Source organism: Microcaecilia unicolor, chromosome 5, assembly GCF_901765095.1.
Source record: "Microcaecilia unicolor chromosome 5, aMicUni1.1, whole genome shotgun sequence".
Classification (NCBI taxonomy): Eukaryota; Metazoa; Chordata; class Amphibia; order Gymnophiona; family Siphonopidae; genus Microcaecilia; species Microcaecilia unicolor.
Genome location: NC_044035.1, coordinates 126,453,856 through 126,472,138, shown reverse-complemented (window position 1 = coordinate 126,472,138; position 18,283 = coordinate 126,453,856). Strand labels below are relative to the sequence as shown.

Genomic DNA, 18,283 nt, shown 5'->3' with positions numbered 1-18,283 from the left:
CGAGAAATCAGACGAAGGGTCTTTCGGAATCCAAAATGTCCGGCCCATACGGAAGAATGTCCCCAACGCATTACTTTTCCCCGGTCCTGTGGAGGCACAAGCTTCCGCAACGGGGCGACCCCTCCAGGGGCCGCACTGAGGCAGACTGGATCCAACATAGGATGAAGCTCTTCAATTTCCTCTGGAGCTTCAAAGGCTTGGGAGAGGGAGTCCGCAGGGGTGTTCTGGGCAGCTGACCGGAATACAAGTTGAAACCGGAACCTGGCGAAGAACAGTGACCAGCGGGCTTGCCATGGATTCAGCCTTTGGGCCTCCTGCAGATACAAGAGATTCTTGTGGTCCGTAATCACCGTAAACCCGGTGCTCTGCCCCCTCCAGCAAATGTCTCCACTCTTGCAGAGCTAACTTCAAGGCTAGCAGTTCTCTGTGTCCCACAGTATAGTTGCGTTCCACTGGGGAGAACTTACGGGAGAAGAAAAAGCAAGGTTGATGCCGGCCCTTGGCGTTAACTTGAGAGAGGACTGCCCTGGCACCCAAAGCAGAAGCGTCCACCTCTACCACAAATGGCTTGTCAGGATCCGGAGCCTGAAGGATGGAAGCCGATTCAAAGGCTTTCTTCAATTGACTAAATGCTGCTTGCGCCTCAGCTGGCCAGTTTCGGACATCTGCATGCTTCTTGGTGAGCGCTGTCAAAGGAGCTGTCAGTTGCGAATAGTGAGGAATAAATTGACGGTAGTAATTCGCAAACCCCAGGAACCGTTGCAGCGCCTTCAGGCCCTGGGGTTGAGGCCACTCCTGGATAGCACAAAGTTTATCTGGATCCATTTGCAGACCCCCTGGTAACAGAATATGTCCCAGAGAAGGCAGAGACTGCTGATGAAAAGAGCATTTGCTGAGCTTGGCAAACAAGCGGAATAGTCGTAAGCGCTGAAGAACAGTTCGAACGTGGGTCACATGCTCCATGGGATCTTTGGAGAAGATCAGGATGTCATCCAAGTAAACAATTACTGTAGTATACAGCAGGTCCTCGAGAGCGAAGTTTATGAATCTTTGGAACACTGCAGGGAGCGTTACACAAGCCGAAAGGCATCACCCGATACTCGAAATGCCCCTCATGTGTATTAAATGCAGTTTTCCATTCGTCCCCCTGCCGGATACGGACCAAGTTGTAGGCCCCACGGAGATCCAACTTGGTGAAGATCTGGGCCCCCTGCAACCGATCAAACAACTCTGGGATAAGAGGCAGAGGGTATCGGTCCTTCACGGTGATGGCATTTAGGCCCCGGTAGTCAATACAGGGCCTCAAGGAGTCATCTTTCTTGGTCACGAAAAAGAATCCTGCCCCGGCAGGGGACGTAGAGGGACGGATGAACCCTTTTCGGAGATTCTCCCGGATATAGGCTTGCATTACCTTAGATTCCTCCCGGGACAATGTATAGAGACGGCCCCGCGGTGGCATCATGTCAGCCATCAACTTAATAGCACAATCAAAGGACCGATGTGGCAGTAGCACATCCGCTTCCACGGGACTAAATACATCCGCGAACTCCCGGTACTCCTCAGGCAGAGTAGCTTGACAGGCTGACACAGTTCTAGGGGTAGCTACTACCGCGGGACAGCTGGATTCCCGGCCCTTCAAACAGGCCTCAACGCAGGCGCCACCCCAGGCCTGAATCTTCCTTAAAGTCCAATCTATTACTGGGGTATGGCGCCGTAACCAGGGCAGGCCCAGAACCACCGGATGAATGGTGCGGGGTAAGATCAGAAATTGAGCCTCCTCACGGTGATCCTCCCCCACCTGAAGCCTCAAAAATGGAGTCACCTCTGTGATCGGCTGGGGTAACGCAGTACCCTGGATGGATGTCACTTGCAGCGCAGGTCGGTAGGGCAGTGTGGGCCATTCCATCTGCTGCAAGAGTTCCTGGCAAATGAAATTCCCCCCGGCCCCGGAGTCCAAGAGAGCACGGGTGTGAACCATCATCTCCTGCCACCGCAAAGTTACCGGAAGGGTTATCAAATCATCAGGTAGGGGAGTAGAGTGCCCCAAGACCCCTCCCCTCAGGGCGCCTTGGGAGTGGCGTTTCCCGGTCTTGCGGGGCAAGTGCGAATGAAATGACCCGCCTCGCTGCAATACAGGCAAAGACTGCCCCGCAAATGTTGAGTCCTCTCCGACGGGGTCAATCGCTGACGGCCGATAACCATAAGTTCTTCGGAGATCTCCCTAAGATCTCGGGAGCCACGGCGGGGGGACGGTCCCTGACCAGACCGAGACATACCCCTGGGTCCCTTCCGCCGGTCTGCTCGAGCTCTAGCCCTCTCCTGGAAACGGGTATCAACCCGGACGCAGAGCGAGATCAGGGCATCCAATTGCCCCGGGACCTCCCGGCCAGCCAGCTCATCCTTGATCCGATCCTGAAGTCCCTCCAGGAAAATTGCAGATAAGGACTCCTGATTCCAGCGCAACTCGGTTGCCAAAGTCCGAAATCGAATAGCATAGTCTGCCACGGTCCCTTCGCCCTGTTGAATCCGCAGCAGTTCGGACGCGGCGGAAGATGGCCTTCCTGGGAGGTCAAACACCATGCGGAAGCAACGTTGGAACTCCGCATAGTTGTCCAAGAGCGGGTCCTGTTGTTCACATAATGGAGATGCCCAGGCCAGGGCCCGCCCCGTAAGCAAGGAAATAACATAGGCCACTTTTATCTGGTCTGATGCAAAAGCCTCTGGTTGCATCTTGAAGTATAAGTTGCACTGGTTGAGGAAACCCCGGCAGCTTCCGGGAACGCCATCAAATCGTGCAGGCTCAGGGAACCGAGGTCCCGGGAAGGACCCTCCTGGACGGGGAGCCGCTGCGGCACCCTGGACCGCAGCGGCCTGGTTCTGTACCTGGACCGAAGATAGCTGAGAGCATACGTTCTGGAGGGCCCCCGACAGGGCGTTCAACTGCTCCTGCTGCTGCTGGAGAACTTTAGCCAGGTCCCGCAGGTCAGGTTGCGTAGGCGAGCTCATGGCTTCAGGTTCCTGTCTTGTCCACAAAGAGGGTGAGCCCTTAGGTCCCGTAAGGCCCAGAAGGACCTCAAAGGACAGCCGTGCAACCCCAAGTCTTCACCCGCGGCGACCGCCGTTCACCAAGGGTTGAGCCCCCAGCTGCAGGCGGTCAACGGGACTTCAGGAACCGCGGGGTTGACGGACTGACCTGGGCTGGAACCGGGAGAGAAGCGGGCAGGTGGAATAGAAATGTCCACAAACTGGCAGCAGATCAGGGCAGACAGCTAACTGCGTAGTCGGAGTCAGGCAAGAGGTCAAGGCAGGCGGCTAGTAGAGAAGTCAAAGTCAGGCTAGAGGTCTAGGCGGGCAGCTAGGCAGGGATAACCAGGGAACAGTCCAAAGTCCAGAAACTGCAACACCAGGAAAATGACGAAACACAGGAACCACAGAGATTGGCCTCGGGAACAGAACCTGAAGCAAAGTGCAAGCTCAGTTCCCTTCCTTAAATACAGTACAACATCAGCCGCCCCGCCCCCATAGGTACAGCCGACCAATCCGGCCCTGGGTATCGGCAGAGCCCCTCTGATTGGCTCTGTCTGATTCCCCAGGCGGGACCACCAACTTGGCCTCCCAATCCGGCACCTCAGAGGCGGAGCTCTGGGCCCTCCCGCCCGGGAGGGAAGAAGACGCCGGCCATCACGCCTCGGCGCCACCTCCTTCGGCGGCGCAAACATAGCCCCCACAGCCGGTGACCGACAGACCGGCGGCAGCAGTCGCCGGCCTCCGGCCTCGGACCCGGACGGAACGGCCATCACTGTGGCGGCCCCCGGCTCCCCGCCGAGGCCTCCGGACCGCTACCCCTCACTGCGGAGGACGCTGGCTCCCGCCCCCCCATGGCGGAGGAGCCGGAAGGAGCGCGGGACGCGACACCTAACCACTAGAACATATCAAGTGAAATCAAATTCAAACATATCATCACCATGGAAAGCAGACTGCGGAGTACCTCAAGGATCACCACTATCACCGATCCTCTTCAACCTAATGATGACCCCCACTAGCCAAGTCCTTCTCCAACCAAGGTCTTAACCCTTTCATCTATGCGGACGACGTCACAATATACATTTCTTACAAACATGATCTGACAGAAATCTCCAACAAAATTAAGCTCAGCTTGAACATCATGGACTCATGGGCAAATGCATTTCAACTAAAACTCAATACAGATAAAACACACTGCCTCATCCTCTCATCCCAATACAATATGAATAATCCCATAAATATAAACACCCCAGATTACACCCTCTCCATCTCAGACAGCCTAAAACTCCTCGGCGTTACTATCGACCGCAACCTAACACTAGAGAGCCACGTGAAATCCACAACTAAGAAAATGTTCCACTCAATGTGGAAACTCAAACGCGTGAAACCATTCTTCCCGAGGGAAACATTTCGGAACCTGATACAATCAATGGTACTAAGCCACCTATAGTACTGCAATGGAATTTATGCGGGATGCAAAGAACAACTCATAAAGAAACATCAGACTGCTCAAAGCACGGCAGCCAGGCTTATATTTGGAAAAATGTGATTCGAAAGCGCCAAGTCCCTCTGTGAAAAATTGCACTGGCTCCCAATCAAAGAACATACTGCTTTCAAAATCTGCACCCTGGTTCATAAGGTTATCTACGGTGAGGCCCCGGGATACATGACAGACCTCATCGACCTACCAATCGGAAATACAACCAGATCAACATGAACATATCTAAACCTCCACTACCCAAGCTGCAAAGGACTCAAATACAAATCAACTTATGAATCCAGCTTTTCCTACATAAGCACACAACTATGGAACGCACTACCAAAAGCCGTGAAAACAACCTATAACCACCTAAACTTTCGGAAATCACTAAAAACCTACTTGTTCAAAAAGGCATACTCCACCGACCCTACTTAAATACCTGAACCCTGCAACACTACAAAACCAAAGAACGTAATGGATATAACTTAACTCTTCCCCTTTACTATTCCCTCATATGTTTGCTCCACATGAACCTTATTCTACCATATCATCAGTGTGTAACTGTTTATACCGGAATTGTTGAACGCCACTATGGTACTATGTAAGCCACATTGAGCCTGCAAATAGGTGGGAAAATGTGGGATACAAATGCAACAAATAAATAAATAAATAAATTGTTACTTATTAAGTGCAGTTATCAATGATAATTAGTTTGTCAAGCCAATTAATTTACGTGTGTTGTTATAGAATACGCTTGGATTTCAGTGTGGATCTCTAGGCATGCTATATAGAATCTGGGAGCAAATCTGTCCATCCTTTCCTCCTCTTCATCTTTATAATCCATTCCTTTCCCTCAAAAATCCTATGAGTTTGTCACATACATTCTTAAATTCTGATTCTGCTCTTGTCTCCACCACTCACACTGGAGGGATTGTTCATGTGTCCAACCCCCTCCTGTAAAGAAATATATCCTTAGATTACTCCTAGATCACCATCATCACATGACCCCTCATTCTGGAGCCTCCATTTTGTTGAAAGCAGTGGCATACTACGTGGGGCCCCCAAAAAAATTTCATCCAGGCCCCTAGTTTTGCTGGTGGGGGTCCCCAACCCCCTGCCAACTGAAGTCTTGCTTGCCCTGCTCTCTCTTCCTCCTCACATCCTGCACGCTTCTTTAAAGGAGCATGCAGGACGTGAGGAAGAGAGAGTAGGGCAGGGAACACGGAGGCACCAGAAACCGGCACTAGAGAAGGCTTCAGTTGGTGGGGATTGGGGACCCCCACCAGCAAAGGTATTTGCTGCTATGGGGTGCGAGGCAGTGGGTGGTGCGGTGACGGCGGGGCGGTAGACTAAAATGTGTCTCCTTCACCTCGGGCTCTGGCCCCCTCCCACTGTGAGGTCCGGCTATGCCTCTGGTTGAAAGCAACCTACTTCCTTTGCAGTTATTTCTTGGAGGCATTTGAAGTCTTTATCACATTTCCCCTTTTCCTCCAAAATATAAATGTTTAATCTCTAAATCTGTCCTCATATGCTTGATGATGACAACTGTTGGTGATTTTTGTAGCTGCTGTATGGACCAACTCCAACTTGTTTATTTCCTTCTGAAGATGTACTCTTCAGGATTGTACACAATACTCCAAATGGGAATCCCAGAGGCAATATCACCTTCTTTTCTTCCAAACTATTCCTCTTCCTATGCATCTAAGCATTCTAGCTTTAGTTATTGACATCCACAATTTAGCCATCTCAAGATTATCATATATGATCTCTCTTAGAATGATTTTATTTGGCTATAAGTGTGTATGTGTTTATGCTATACATCGAGAGAGAGAGAGAGAGAGAGAGAAAATTAGAGTTTAGTCAATGTTTTAATATTTAGGTTTGGATTGATTCTGCAGTGGGAGGTCAGGGACAGGCTTAGCTATGTGAATTGTTGATTAAGTTTGGACTCTTATAGGTTTTATTCTCTTTGTATGCATGTCTTTGACTATGTTCTTTGTGTGACTGAGATAGTGTTTGGTTGTGTTAGTTCTTTCCTTTCTGCAATTGATGTTCTTTTCCGTTCTTTCTGTTTATATTGATTTTATTGTAAAGTGTTTTAATTACGGGTCAATATTTAGCCAACAGCAGTCAGCACATTTTTAAATGCTGCACAACATGGACTTTTCATACCTAGATATTCAGCACCAGGCCAAACCTATATGCCAGCACTAAAAATCTGGGAATAAATCAGTCACTGGTACTTAATTGGGTTCCAGTGATATTCAGATCAGTACCCAAATAATTAGCCAGAGAGCGAGGATAGCCTTTTTGCTGTCCTAACTTTATCCATATAATTACCCAGTTACTGGAATGAATATTGTTGCTAACCAGGTAAATCTTGACTCCACCTTAGCTCCGCCCCAGACCTCACTGGCATTACCTGCATAGGGGTTAATTCTATAAATGAGTGGTTGGTAGAAATCTATTCTATAAAGGAAAGTAGGCACCAACTTTCCTTTATACAATACTAGCATAACTGGGTTTATAACTTGTTACTAGACTGGACTATGGTAATATAATGCATCTGGGTTGCCCTCAATTTCAACTTAAGAAATTATAGTCCCTTCAAAATACAGCCATCAGATTACTCTACCATGCCCACAAATTTGACCGTCTCCCCTTTATTTGTTAAACACCATTGGCTGCCCATCGATACATTAATAATCTTTAACATTTTCACCCTTGCTTTTAAGGCTCTTAGAACTGGCCTTCCCTCCTATCTTTCTAGCCTCACCCTACCATACACCTTGACACAGCTCATTCACTCTTTAAATGATAACCATCTCTGTCTCCTTAGTCCTAGGTGCACCCGGTTAGAATCTGCTAGGCGCTGTGATTTTTTTCCTTGCCGCCCCTTTTCACTGGAATTCCATGCTCCTTTCTATCTGGGCTGAACTCTCTTTTAATAAATTTAAAGTTGCTCTGAAGACCTGGCTTTTCCATCAAGCATTTGACTCCTCATAGGTTTTGGTTTTCTATCACCTTGTCCATTTTTGTCATCCCACTTTGTATGTTGAATCCTTTGTTTATTCCTTAGTATGAATGATTACTTTCCTATCCAGAATTGTAGTTCCTTTCTTTATTCTCAGTTTGTGTAAATTTTAGCCCTGTGAATCACTGTGATCTGCCAGTTAGTTAATGGCAGTATAGAAAATCTCAAAAAATAAGATATGTTGCAGCAGAAACTTCTGTCTGAAATTCCAGACATTTCTGAGTACTTTATTTTTCAACATCGAGCTCACAAAACAGTTCAGCTCTTAATTAATGAAACTCCAGAATTCATTGAGCCAACAGCTCAGTGGTGTTGAAGACTTTGTAAATGTGTCAAGGTTGAACGAAGACACTTTGAACACAAATTAAGAATTAACTAAGAAAAAAAATGTATGCTAATGTATTTTCAACTAAGCTGTGGTAAGAACTAACACATGTTTACCGCAGCACAAAAGGGTTACTGCAGGGCGTGCTCAGATATCCTGCAATAATTTTTGCATGTGCACATGCTACCCACATGCTAAAATATAAAATTTATTTTTTAGCACTGGGGAGGGTCTGGGGTGGAGAGAGGGCATGTTCTGCTCTAATTGGTTAGCTCAGCTGCATTGCCGCACACTAACCGATTAGCATGTAGTTAGCATGTGAGCTCTTACCACCTACATAATGGGTGGTGCTAATGGTCACACACTAATGGGAAAGTTAGCACATGGCCATTAGTAGGCAAAATAGAAAAATCGGCCATTTTACCTGGCGGTAAAAAAGGCCTTAGCGCACAGTAATGACCTGTGTAAAGTTGCACAAAGGCCACTTTTTATTTCACTTTGGTAAAAGAGCCCCTAAATTTCTACACAATTGCAATACATTTTGAAACTAAATAAGGGGTCCCATTTTTTTTCTGAATGCAGTGTAGTTGTGGTTCATAATATAAAGGAGCCTGATAGACTGTCTTTTTGTTGATTGTTCTCATGGTCTTCTCAGACACTTTGAAGCTGCAGTTGGTGGAAGCCGGTGTGCAGGAAACCCTCTGTGAGATACTACTGAGGTATGAAGATGGCTCAAAGGCTGAAAATGTGTGCAGCATGAAGGGGGCAACTGACCTCATCATATCACTGCTCCATGGAGGTAAGGACAACGCCTGCTGTCATTATTATAATGAAAGGTATATAAATACTTTGACATCAAACTTGAAAAAAAGGTATTTTTTAGGCTGGTTTAGTTTTCAATGAAATGTTTCGGTCTTCCCTACATCTTCCAGGCAAATTAGTTGGCCTTTTACAAGCAGATCTGGGAAAAAATTAGATAGAAGTTCAAAAACATGCTTCAGATTTTTCAAATTGAAATCTTATTTAAAAAATTGTTCATCTAACTTTTTTTACTAATGTTTTGTCAAATTATCACTAGTATTCCTTGTAACTTTTATAGCACATCTAGATATTTACAAGATAAAGATATGTGTAGTGCTTAACCAGATTTCCAGAAGCTTACATCTCCAATCACAGTTCATCATATCTACTGGAGACATTATTGTTTTGAAGGTAGTCAATCTCTTCATCCCATTATTTGCCCCAGTCAGCTTATCTTCAATGAGTTATCACTAAGACTTCTGTCTGAAAATGGAAGTTGGGAAGGGGTGCATTTGTAAAATCTGGGTAAATATGTCTGGTTAGCTAAATGTTAAAGCCATGTTTACTTAGCTAATATTGCAGCAGAATATATGGTTATATCGACTCACAACACCTCTGATCCCCTGCCCTTTCACCTCTCCTATTCCTTCCTTGCAACCCGCCTCCCAATCTGCTCATTCGCACCCTGAATACCCTCACAAATCCCATAACCCCTGCTCTTCTTCTCACATGATTTAATTCTGGCTTGGCTGTAGGAGGAGGAGGAGGACAGAAGTTGCACTGTTCCTCACACTGCCTTCCGCCACTGATGCACGAGTCTGATATCATAGTTTGAACCACATGGGATGCTATAATGCAGCACAGTTTAAAACTATGGTCTTTATCATAAAACACAAAGGGGCCCTTTTACTAAGGTGCACTTAAAAATGTCCTGTGGTAGTGTAGGCACGTGTTTTGACCGCACACAGGATCATTTTTCAGCGCACCTGTAAAAAATTCCTTTTGGGGGGGGGGGGCTGAAAATGGACGTGCGACAAAATGAGAATTGGCACACATTCATTTTGTGTCTGAGACCTTAGTGATAAGGTCTCACGTGTTTACCGTCTGAGACTTAGTGGTAAGGTCTCAGACGTTTAAATTGGCATGCATCCATTTTGTATCTGAGACTTAGTGGTAAGCAGGGGCATAGCCAGGCAACAAATTTTGGGTGGGCCTAGGCAAGAAGTGGGTGGGCACTAAGTCTTCCCCCCCCCCCCCCCCCCCACCAAAAAATATCTCAGCTGGTGGGAAAACGCTTCTATCCACCTTGGCAGTCTGCAGCAGGCAAGCGCTGAAAACTGATCATGAGCAGGTGCCGGTATCATGGAGAGTAGCGTTTTCGTTACCGTCAGGGGGAAGTCTTCAGCTGGTGGAGCTTGGGATCCCCACCAGCTACCATTAAACATTTGCTGCTGTTGGGTGGGCCTGAACCCTAAGTGGATGGGCCCTGGTCCACCCAGGCCCACCTGTGGCTACGCCACTGGTGGTAAGGTCTCACACATTAACCAGGCGGTAATGGTCAACACACATCTAAATGCCGATTACCACCCACATGCCAGAAAATACAAATATTTTATGATGTGTGTAGTGTACATGCATTAAAAATGAACTTATCACCCAGGCCACGCAGTAGCCAGGCAGTAACTCGGAATTGATGCGCATTGGGTGCGCATAAGCACTTATGCGGCTTAGTGAAAGGACCCCATAGGGACATACTAAAGATCTCAGTATTTATACTTTGGAAAAATAAAGACAGAAGAGGGGAGATATGATAGAGACATTTAAATACCTATATGGCTTAAATGCACAGGAGGCAAGTTTCTTTCCATTGAAAGGAAGCTCTGGAATGAGGAGGCATAGAATGAAGGTGAAAGGGGATAGACTCAGAAGTAACCTAAGGAAATTCTTCTTCATGGAAAGGGTGGTGAATTCGTGAAATGGTCTACCGGTGGAAGTAGTGGTGACAAAAAACAGTAACTGAATTCAAAAGAGCTTGGGAGTGATAGGGAAAGTAGATGACATGGATGGGCAGACTGGATAGGCCATATGGGGCTATATTCTATATAGCATGCCTAAAAAATCAGCACCAAAATGAAAAACGCTTAAGTGTATTCTATAAAGTATGCCTTAATTTAGGCGTACTTTATAAAATAAGCTTAAATTTCCACGTGGTTTATAGAATATACCAAGCACTCCTCTATCCCTTGGATTCATTATAGTGCTTCTAGAGATCGGCGCCAAAATTGGACCAGATTCTATAATAATGCGTGCAATTTAACAATCTTAACAAGCTAATGAGCACTGATATCAGTACTTAACAAGCATTAATGAACACTAATTGAAACTGATTAGACGTTTGGCGCACAACTCGCTAAGCATATTCTGTAGCAATGTGCGCCAAACGCTCACAGGCAAAAAAAAGAGAGTGGTTATAGGCGAGGAAAAGGGCATTTCATGGGCATTCCAAAATTTAGGCACCTAGTTATAGAATATGGTCCAGTGCGCCTAAATCTATGCACCAAGTTTTCATTGGTGTAAATGGATACGCGTAAATTTAGGCACTGAAATATCAACTGAGTGTATTCTATAATTGGCACCTAGATTTAGGCACAGACTATAGAATATGCTTAGTCGGCACTGATTTCAGCACCAATGTTTAGGTTCCATATATAGAATCTCCCCCAATGAAAAAAGAAAGCAAATAGAATGTTAGGTATTATTAGGAAAGGAATGGAAAACAAAAATGAGGATGTTATAATGCCTTTGTATCGCTCCATGGTGTGACCGCACCTCGAATATTGTGCCTGGGGAATTTTTCCCCTTCCCACCCCTGTCCCCCACTCTCGGCGGCCCTGGAACAGGGAATGACAAATTTAGAAAAGAAATGAATCTACCACAGAGGGGTAAAGGATGGAGACTAAAGAAGGGATGGGTGAGCTTAGCCTGCAGGAGAGGGGAGCTGGCTAGGGAGGCACGAAGATCATCTGGATGGTGAGAAGAGCAAGGAGGGGCTGCAGGAATCAAGTCAGTAGGAATTAGGGAGCAGAGAAGCTGTGGTTGGTGGAGTGGAGCAAGTAAAAAGGTATTAAGGGCCACTTTTACCAAACGGTGGTAAAAGGGGCCCTGCAGTGGTGCTGCTGCACAGCTTTTACTGCTGCTGGTAAAAGGCTTTTTTTCTTTTAAATAAAGAAGTGGCTCTGCAGTAAGTTAAACTCTTGCAGCGCTGCCTTTTCCTGGGGAAGTCCTTACTGCCTCCTATATATGAAGTGGTGGGGGCTCCAGAGATAGCCTGGCAGTAACTGGGCAGTGTGTGGTGCTGCCCAATTACCGCTGGACATGCCCCTAGCACTAGAAAATTAAAAAAATATTTTCTAACGCCAGAATTGGCATGCAGCGGAAGTCGGAACTACTGCTGTGCTACCCCAGGAGCCCGGCGGTAGAGCTGAATCACCACATGCCAAGCTGGCACTATCCCTACTGCCCTTTTGTAAAAAGGCTCCTAAGCGCCTTACCCGTAACCACAAATCAAAATATGATAGAAAGAAAAAAAGGGGGGGAACAAAATAAGAAGTGGAGAGGAGGACGAAATAGAGACAGCGGGGTTGAGAATTAAGTAGGGGTGCTCCAGAAGGAAAGCATGGGGTATGGATGGGGTGAGTAGGAAAAAGATTGTTCAGGACTGGCTAGGAGTAGAGTAATATGGATGGGCTAGGCTGAACTATAAAAGATAGAGGCTGTGATAGGGTAAACCTGTGAGGATGAGTTGTGACTGGGGAAAATAGAAAGATTTTTTTCAGTGTTCTCCTATCTTTTCTTTAGGCCTGCTATGGTACATTTAACTTTGTTTTTCTTTCTTTGGCTGAGTTGAGCACCCCCCAATCGTTTTAATAAATTGGTTCCCGTGCTTTATGACTATTTTCTTTCTTTGCCATATCACAGATGAGTCCATGCAGAAGTTGTTTGATGATGGACGTGGTACTGTTTACCAGAATATCCCTGCCTGGCTTTCTTCCAAACACATTCATCTACAGATGGCAGGTGCGCTGGCCATTGCAAACTTTGCACGGAATGGTAAGGTTGGTGAATCAGTATCCATTTCGACAACTAAGGGGTTCTGTTACAAAGCTGCAGTAAAACATGGCCTGCAGTAGTGTCGGTGCATCTTTTCGGTGCACTCTGGGCCACTTTTTACTGTGGCCGGGAAATGGGCGTGCACAAAAAGTAAAACTAGCACATGCCTATTTATGACCTGCGCTAGTTTTGCTATTGGCCTAGCAGTAAGGGCTCACGTGCTACCCACACGGTAACCATGCAGCTGCTGCCTCCACGCTGCTAATTACCACCGGGAACACCCCCTGTGCTAGAAAATAGAAAAATATTTTCTACCATGGGATTCGGTGCATACCAAACTTGGGAATTACCACCAGGCAAATGCGCTACCCTGGCAGTAGTGACGATTTAACCAGGAAAACATACTAAATCTAATAATTTGTCTTATTATAATATAATGAAAGGACCACCCTCAGAGATTTAAACACCCATGTGGTAGTCACTCAAGACCACTAACGGGTGAAATACAGCAATTCATTCATTGGGACGCTCATTCCATATTGTGTTATCACGTGTGCAATGTGCTGTTTTGTGCATAGTGCAGTAGTACCCCTTAATACTTATCAAACAAATGTCCTGCATTTAAACAACTTATCTAGCACAGGTAATACATGAAATAAAGTTCAAAAAATCTCATCACTTATCTTATGAGCCCTGCATCGATAAAATCAGATGCTAAGGCCTCTGTTGATCAAATTACTCCATAGTCATAAAGAAAGGACTGCTCTCCCCTGAAATGTTGCACCCGACGCCATGGGTTTCAGACTAACTTTCTTCAGGGACTAGGTTGTGAACGCTGCAGTGCATTATGGAGTGGGAGACTTAGGTCCCTATCTACTTCTACCTATCATACTTGTGGTGGAAACTGTGACCCCTCCCAAAGTCACTTAAACCCTACTATACGCACATATACATAAGTATTGCCATACTGGGAAAGACCAAAGGTCCATCAAGCCCAGCATCCTGTTTCCAACAGTGGCCAATCCAGGTCACAATATACCTGGCAAGATTCCATATAGCCCCCTCCACCCCTAAGGGCTATTGTAATGGTGTACAGTGGAGGACAGTGTGTTTTGGAGGACTCGGGGACAAGATAAGGGAGCAAAGGTAAGATATGTACCTGGGAGCATTTTTATGAAGTACACAAAAGTGCCCTCTAGAGTGTCTCATTGCTCTCCTGGGATATCTGGGTGACCAGTCTACTAAAAGTGCTGGCTCCTCCTACATCCCAATGGCATGAATCTCTACTTTTTGCATTTACTTGGGTTTTGGGTTTTTTTTTTTTTAATGGACCAAAAAACTAAATGTCCAAAGCACAAAACCTTGTTCAAAACAGTATTTTTTGAAAAAAAAAAAAAGAGACTTTTTCTTTCTTTTTGAAAATGGCCTTCTTTCCTATTTTGAATGTTTTGTGCAAAACGTCCAAAATTGGACAGACGTCATATCGAAAATGCCCCTCCAAGTATAATATTTAAAGTGCTTTCTTTTTATAGATAGCATTCTTGTAGTTTGAATTGTGTTAGAGGTATTATGATGTGGTGAGTTTGTTGTGTAGGGTTTCAACGATTCATCAACGATGACAGCTAGATCTCTTTCCTCGTTGCTGGTTCCTAATGTGGAACCTTGCATCATGTAGCTATGCTCACATTAAATGTCATCTACCATTTGGATGCCCAATCTCTTAAGGTCTTCTTGTAATTTTTCACAATCATCTTGCAATTTAACAACGTTGAATTACTTTGTGTTGTCAACAAATTGAATTACCTCACTAGTTACTCCCATCTCTAGATCATTTATAAATATGTTAAAAAGTAGCAGCCCCAGGACCCCTGGGGAACCCTACTATCTATCCTTCTCCATTGAGAATATTGACCATTTAACCCTACTCTCTGTTTTCTATCTTTTGACCATTTTTTAATCCACAATAGGACATTGCCTCCTATCCCATGACTTTCTAATTTCCTCAGGAGTCTTTCATGAGGTACTTTGGCAAATGCATTTTAAAAATCCAGATACACAATATCAACCGGATCACCTTTATACACATGCTTATTCATCCCTTCACAGAAATGTAGTAGATTGGTGAGGCAAGATTTCTAATCACTAAATCCATGATTAATCGTGCGATTAAAACCTGGGAAGCAGGGAAAACAGTGATGGGGGGGGGGGCAAGAGGAAAGAGAGATGCAGTCACTGTAGGCTCTGTGAATCACAGAGTAGGCTGGCAGCACGCAGTCTGCAGAGGGGAGAAGGATGCAGTCACAGTGACCAGGAGGGAGTGAGTATAGGAGGGAAGAGAGATTCTGTTCAGTCCTACAGATAATCCAAATATCACTCCTACATAATCTTTTGTTCAATAAACCTATTAATTATATTTGCAGTTTTACTGGATGCTGAAAGTGGTTGGGAGGGGTTATGCATAGAAAGCTCTGGAGATTTTTTTTCTTGTAGCCTGTTTTAAAGTTAATTTAAAGGTGGGTAAAGTAGTGGGGTGTGATGTGGTGGCATGTGGTGGATGGCATGATGTATGGAAATGTCACTTTGACTTGCCCCCTTTCATACCTTGCAAGGGCATCAAATGTTTAAAATGATGCTCAAATCATCTAAATATAAAAGCAGGAACCAGATTAGGGCAGGGCTTGAGCATTTCTGCCTTGCCTCTAGGCTTATTTCCTGGTATTTCAGTGTTGCTTTAGTACTATGGTGTCTGTAAAAATTCATAAAAACAAAATGAAAACAGGAAACTAAACAATTTTTTTTTGCCTGTACTTTCCCCATTAGTTACATCAATTGAGGCGGTATTAAGTGAGCCACATTAATAGTTAATGCAAGTTAACTATTCCTTGTTAACTGTAAGGTACAATCACTGGTCATTCATAAGTACATAAGTAATGCCACACTGGGAAAAGACCAAGGGTCCATCGAGCCCAGCATCCTGTCCACGACAGCGGCCAATCCAGGCCAAGGGCACCTGGCAAACTTCCCAAACGTACAAACATTCTATACATGTTATTCCCGGAATTGTGGATTTTTCCCAAGTCCATCGCTCTCATACTGTGCTTTTTGTAGTAGACCTTGTTTCTCCACCCTGGTGGCTGATTTTTGCCTTTCCCTATGTCAAGTCTAGGACATTTCCTGTTGTATTTCCTGCTCCTTTCTGCATTTCATTGTTAATATAGAGGTGTGGTAGCCGTGTTAGTCCACTCTTAAAGGTTATCAATAGAAATCAAACAAAATAAAACATGGAAAAGAAAATAAGATGATACCTTTTTTATTGGACATAACTTAATACATTTCTTGATTAGCTTTCGAAGGTTGCCCTTCTTCGTCAGATCATCTGATTTTCCGATCTGACGAAGCAGGGCAACCTTCAAAAGCTAATCAAGAAATGTATTAAGTTATGTCCAATAAAAAAGGTATCATCTTATTTTCTTTTCCATGTTTTATTTTGTTTGATTTCTAATTGTTAATATAGCAAGTAATGTGTGCTCACTGCTACAGTGTGGCATTATGTATCCAGTGCTATATCCTGAAACTAATTAATCATAGTAGTTCTTTTGCTCAAGGTCCAAACATTTCATGTGTCAAGCCTAGTATGGGAGCGAGGGAGTAGTAAGACCAACAGAGCTCTTCCAAGAACCAAGGGAGACAGAAATATGATGTAAAAGATGGGTCCTTTATTGAAGTAGACGATACGGCACTGTAGGACACAATGAAAAATTTGCTGTTGTTCACTGCACTCCATTTTGACATTCACAGCTCAGTCCAGCACTTTAAGTTCTTAGGTTACAGTTTGTGGCATTTTTCACTGTGTCCTACGGTTAACCAGTGCATCATCAGTCTTTTTAAAGACTTTTGCGCCTGGTTATACTTTTGATTTTGAACCATAACAACAAACAGACTCCTGAGGCAGGTACTTTTGCTAATACACGGTGCTGTGTCAAGTCTACTTCAATAAAGAGTCCTGTTCGTCTTACTATTCACTCGCTCTCATACTGTGCTTTTAGTAGTAGACCTTGTTTCTCCACCCTGGTGGCTGATTTTTGCCTTTCCATATGTCAAGTCTAGGACATTTCCTGTGAAGAGTTTCAGTTGGTAAATATTCCCACCAATACATTTACTCTAATGTTCTTGATTGTGTTTTACGTATAAAGAGAGGTTGCAGAACCACCAAGGTGGAAAAGAATGACGGTGTCCCATGGAAATCACAGAAGCAGATAGAGGAGTGGGAACAGAACCTGGCTCTTCAGAAAACAGACCGGACACATCCAATATTTGAAGTACACTTTATTAAAAGAAGACTCAACAAAGCCATATCTCCTACAATACAACAAAGGTCTTTCTCAAGACCAATACATTAAAGCTTTGTCCTTTAACTTTTCAAGACAAAGTATCCAGACTCCTGAAGAAGGCACTTCCAGTGCCGAAATAGGGCACCTTGTTGAGACTTCTTTTAATAAAGTGTACTTCAAATATTGGACATCTCTGGTCTGTTTTCTGAAGAGCCTGGTTCTGTTCCCACTCCCCTATCTGCTCCTGTGCTTTACATATAAAGAGAGACAAAATTACAAATTGTTACTGTACTATATGAAATAAATTTCTGTTTTAAAAACACCACGCAGTATGAGAGCATAATAACCCTTTCCTCCCCCTCTTGGTTGATTTTGCAGATGGCAACTGCATCCGAATGGTACAGCTCGGAGTAGTACATCAGCTTCTGGATTTGCTGGAGCAACATTTGGAAAATGGGGATGTATCTGTTCAACATGCTGCTCTAAGTGCCCTCCGAAATCTCGCTATACCAGGTACAGAAAAATGTACAGATGTAACTGCTTATTTTCGAAAAAGAAGGGCACCCATCTTCCGACACAAATCGGGAGATGGGCGTCCTTCTCTCAGGGTCACCCTAATCGGCATAATCAAAAGCTGAATTTGGGCGTCCTCAACTGCTTCCTGTCGCGGGGACGACCAAAGTTCATGGGGGCATGTCGGCACCGTAGCAAAGGCGGGACTGGGGCGTGATTAAGAGATCGGCGTCCTCGGCCGATAATGGAAAAAAGAAGGGCCTCCCTGATGAGCATTTGGCCGACTTTACTTGATCCATTTTTTTCTTGTGACCAAGCCATGAAAAGGTGCCCGAACTGACCAGATGACCACCGGAGGGTATCGGGGATCACCTCCCCTTACTCCCCCAGTGGTCACCAACCCCCTCCCACCCAAAAAAAAAAAAAAAAAAAAAAAAAACTTAAAAATTTTTTTTTGACAGCCTCAAATGTCATACCCAGCTCCATGACAGCAGTATGCAGGTCCCTGGAGCAGTTTTAGTGGGTGCAGTGCACTTCAGGCAGGCAGACCGAGGCCCATCCCCCCTACCTGTTACACTTGTGGTGGTAAATGTGAGCTCTCCAAAACCCACCTGAAACCCACTGTACCCACATGTAGGTGCCCCCTTCACCCCTTAGGACTATGG

The 18,283-nt window shown here is 45.1% G+C and overlaps 1 protein-coding gene across 1 annotated transcript in view; it reads left to right on the top strand.

The window, feature by feature from the left end:
• Positions 1-18,283, top strand: part of LOC115471279 (rap1 GTPase-GDP dissociation stimulator 1-like) — a 135,705-nt gene that overhangs the window by 44,932 nt on the left and 72,490 nt on the right. Inside the window, exons 6-8 of the mRNA XM_030204980.1 lie at positions 8,519-8,662; positions 12,643-12,774; positions 17,484-17,618. Of these exons, the coding sequence (XP_030060840.1) occupies positions 8,519-8,662; positions 12,643-12,774; positions 17,484-17,618 (411 nt within the window). The remainder of the gene's footprint in view (positions 1-8,518; positions 8,663-12,642; positions 12,775-17,483; positions 17,619-18,283) is intronic.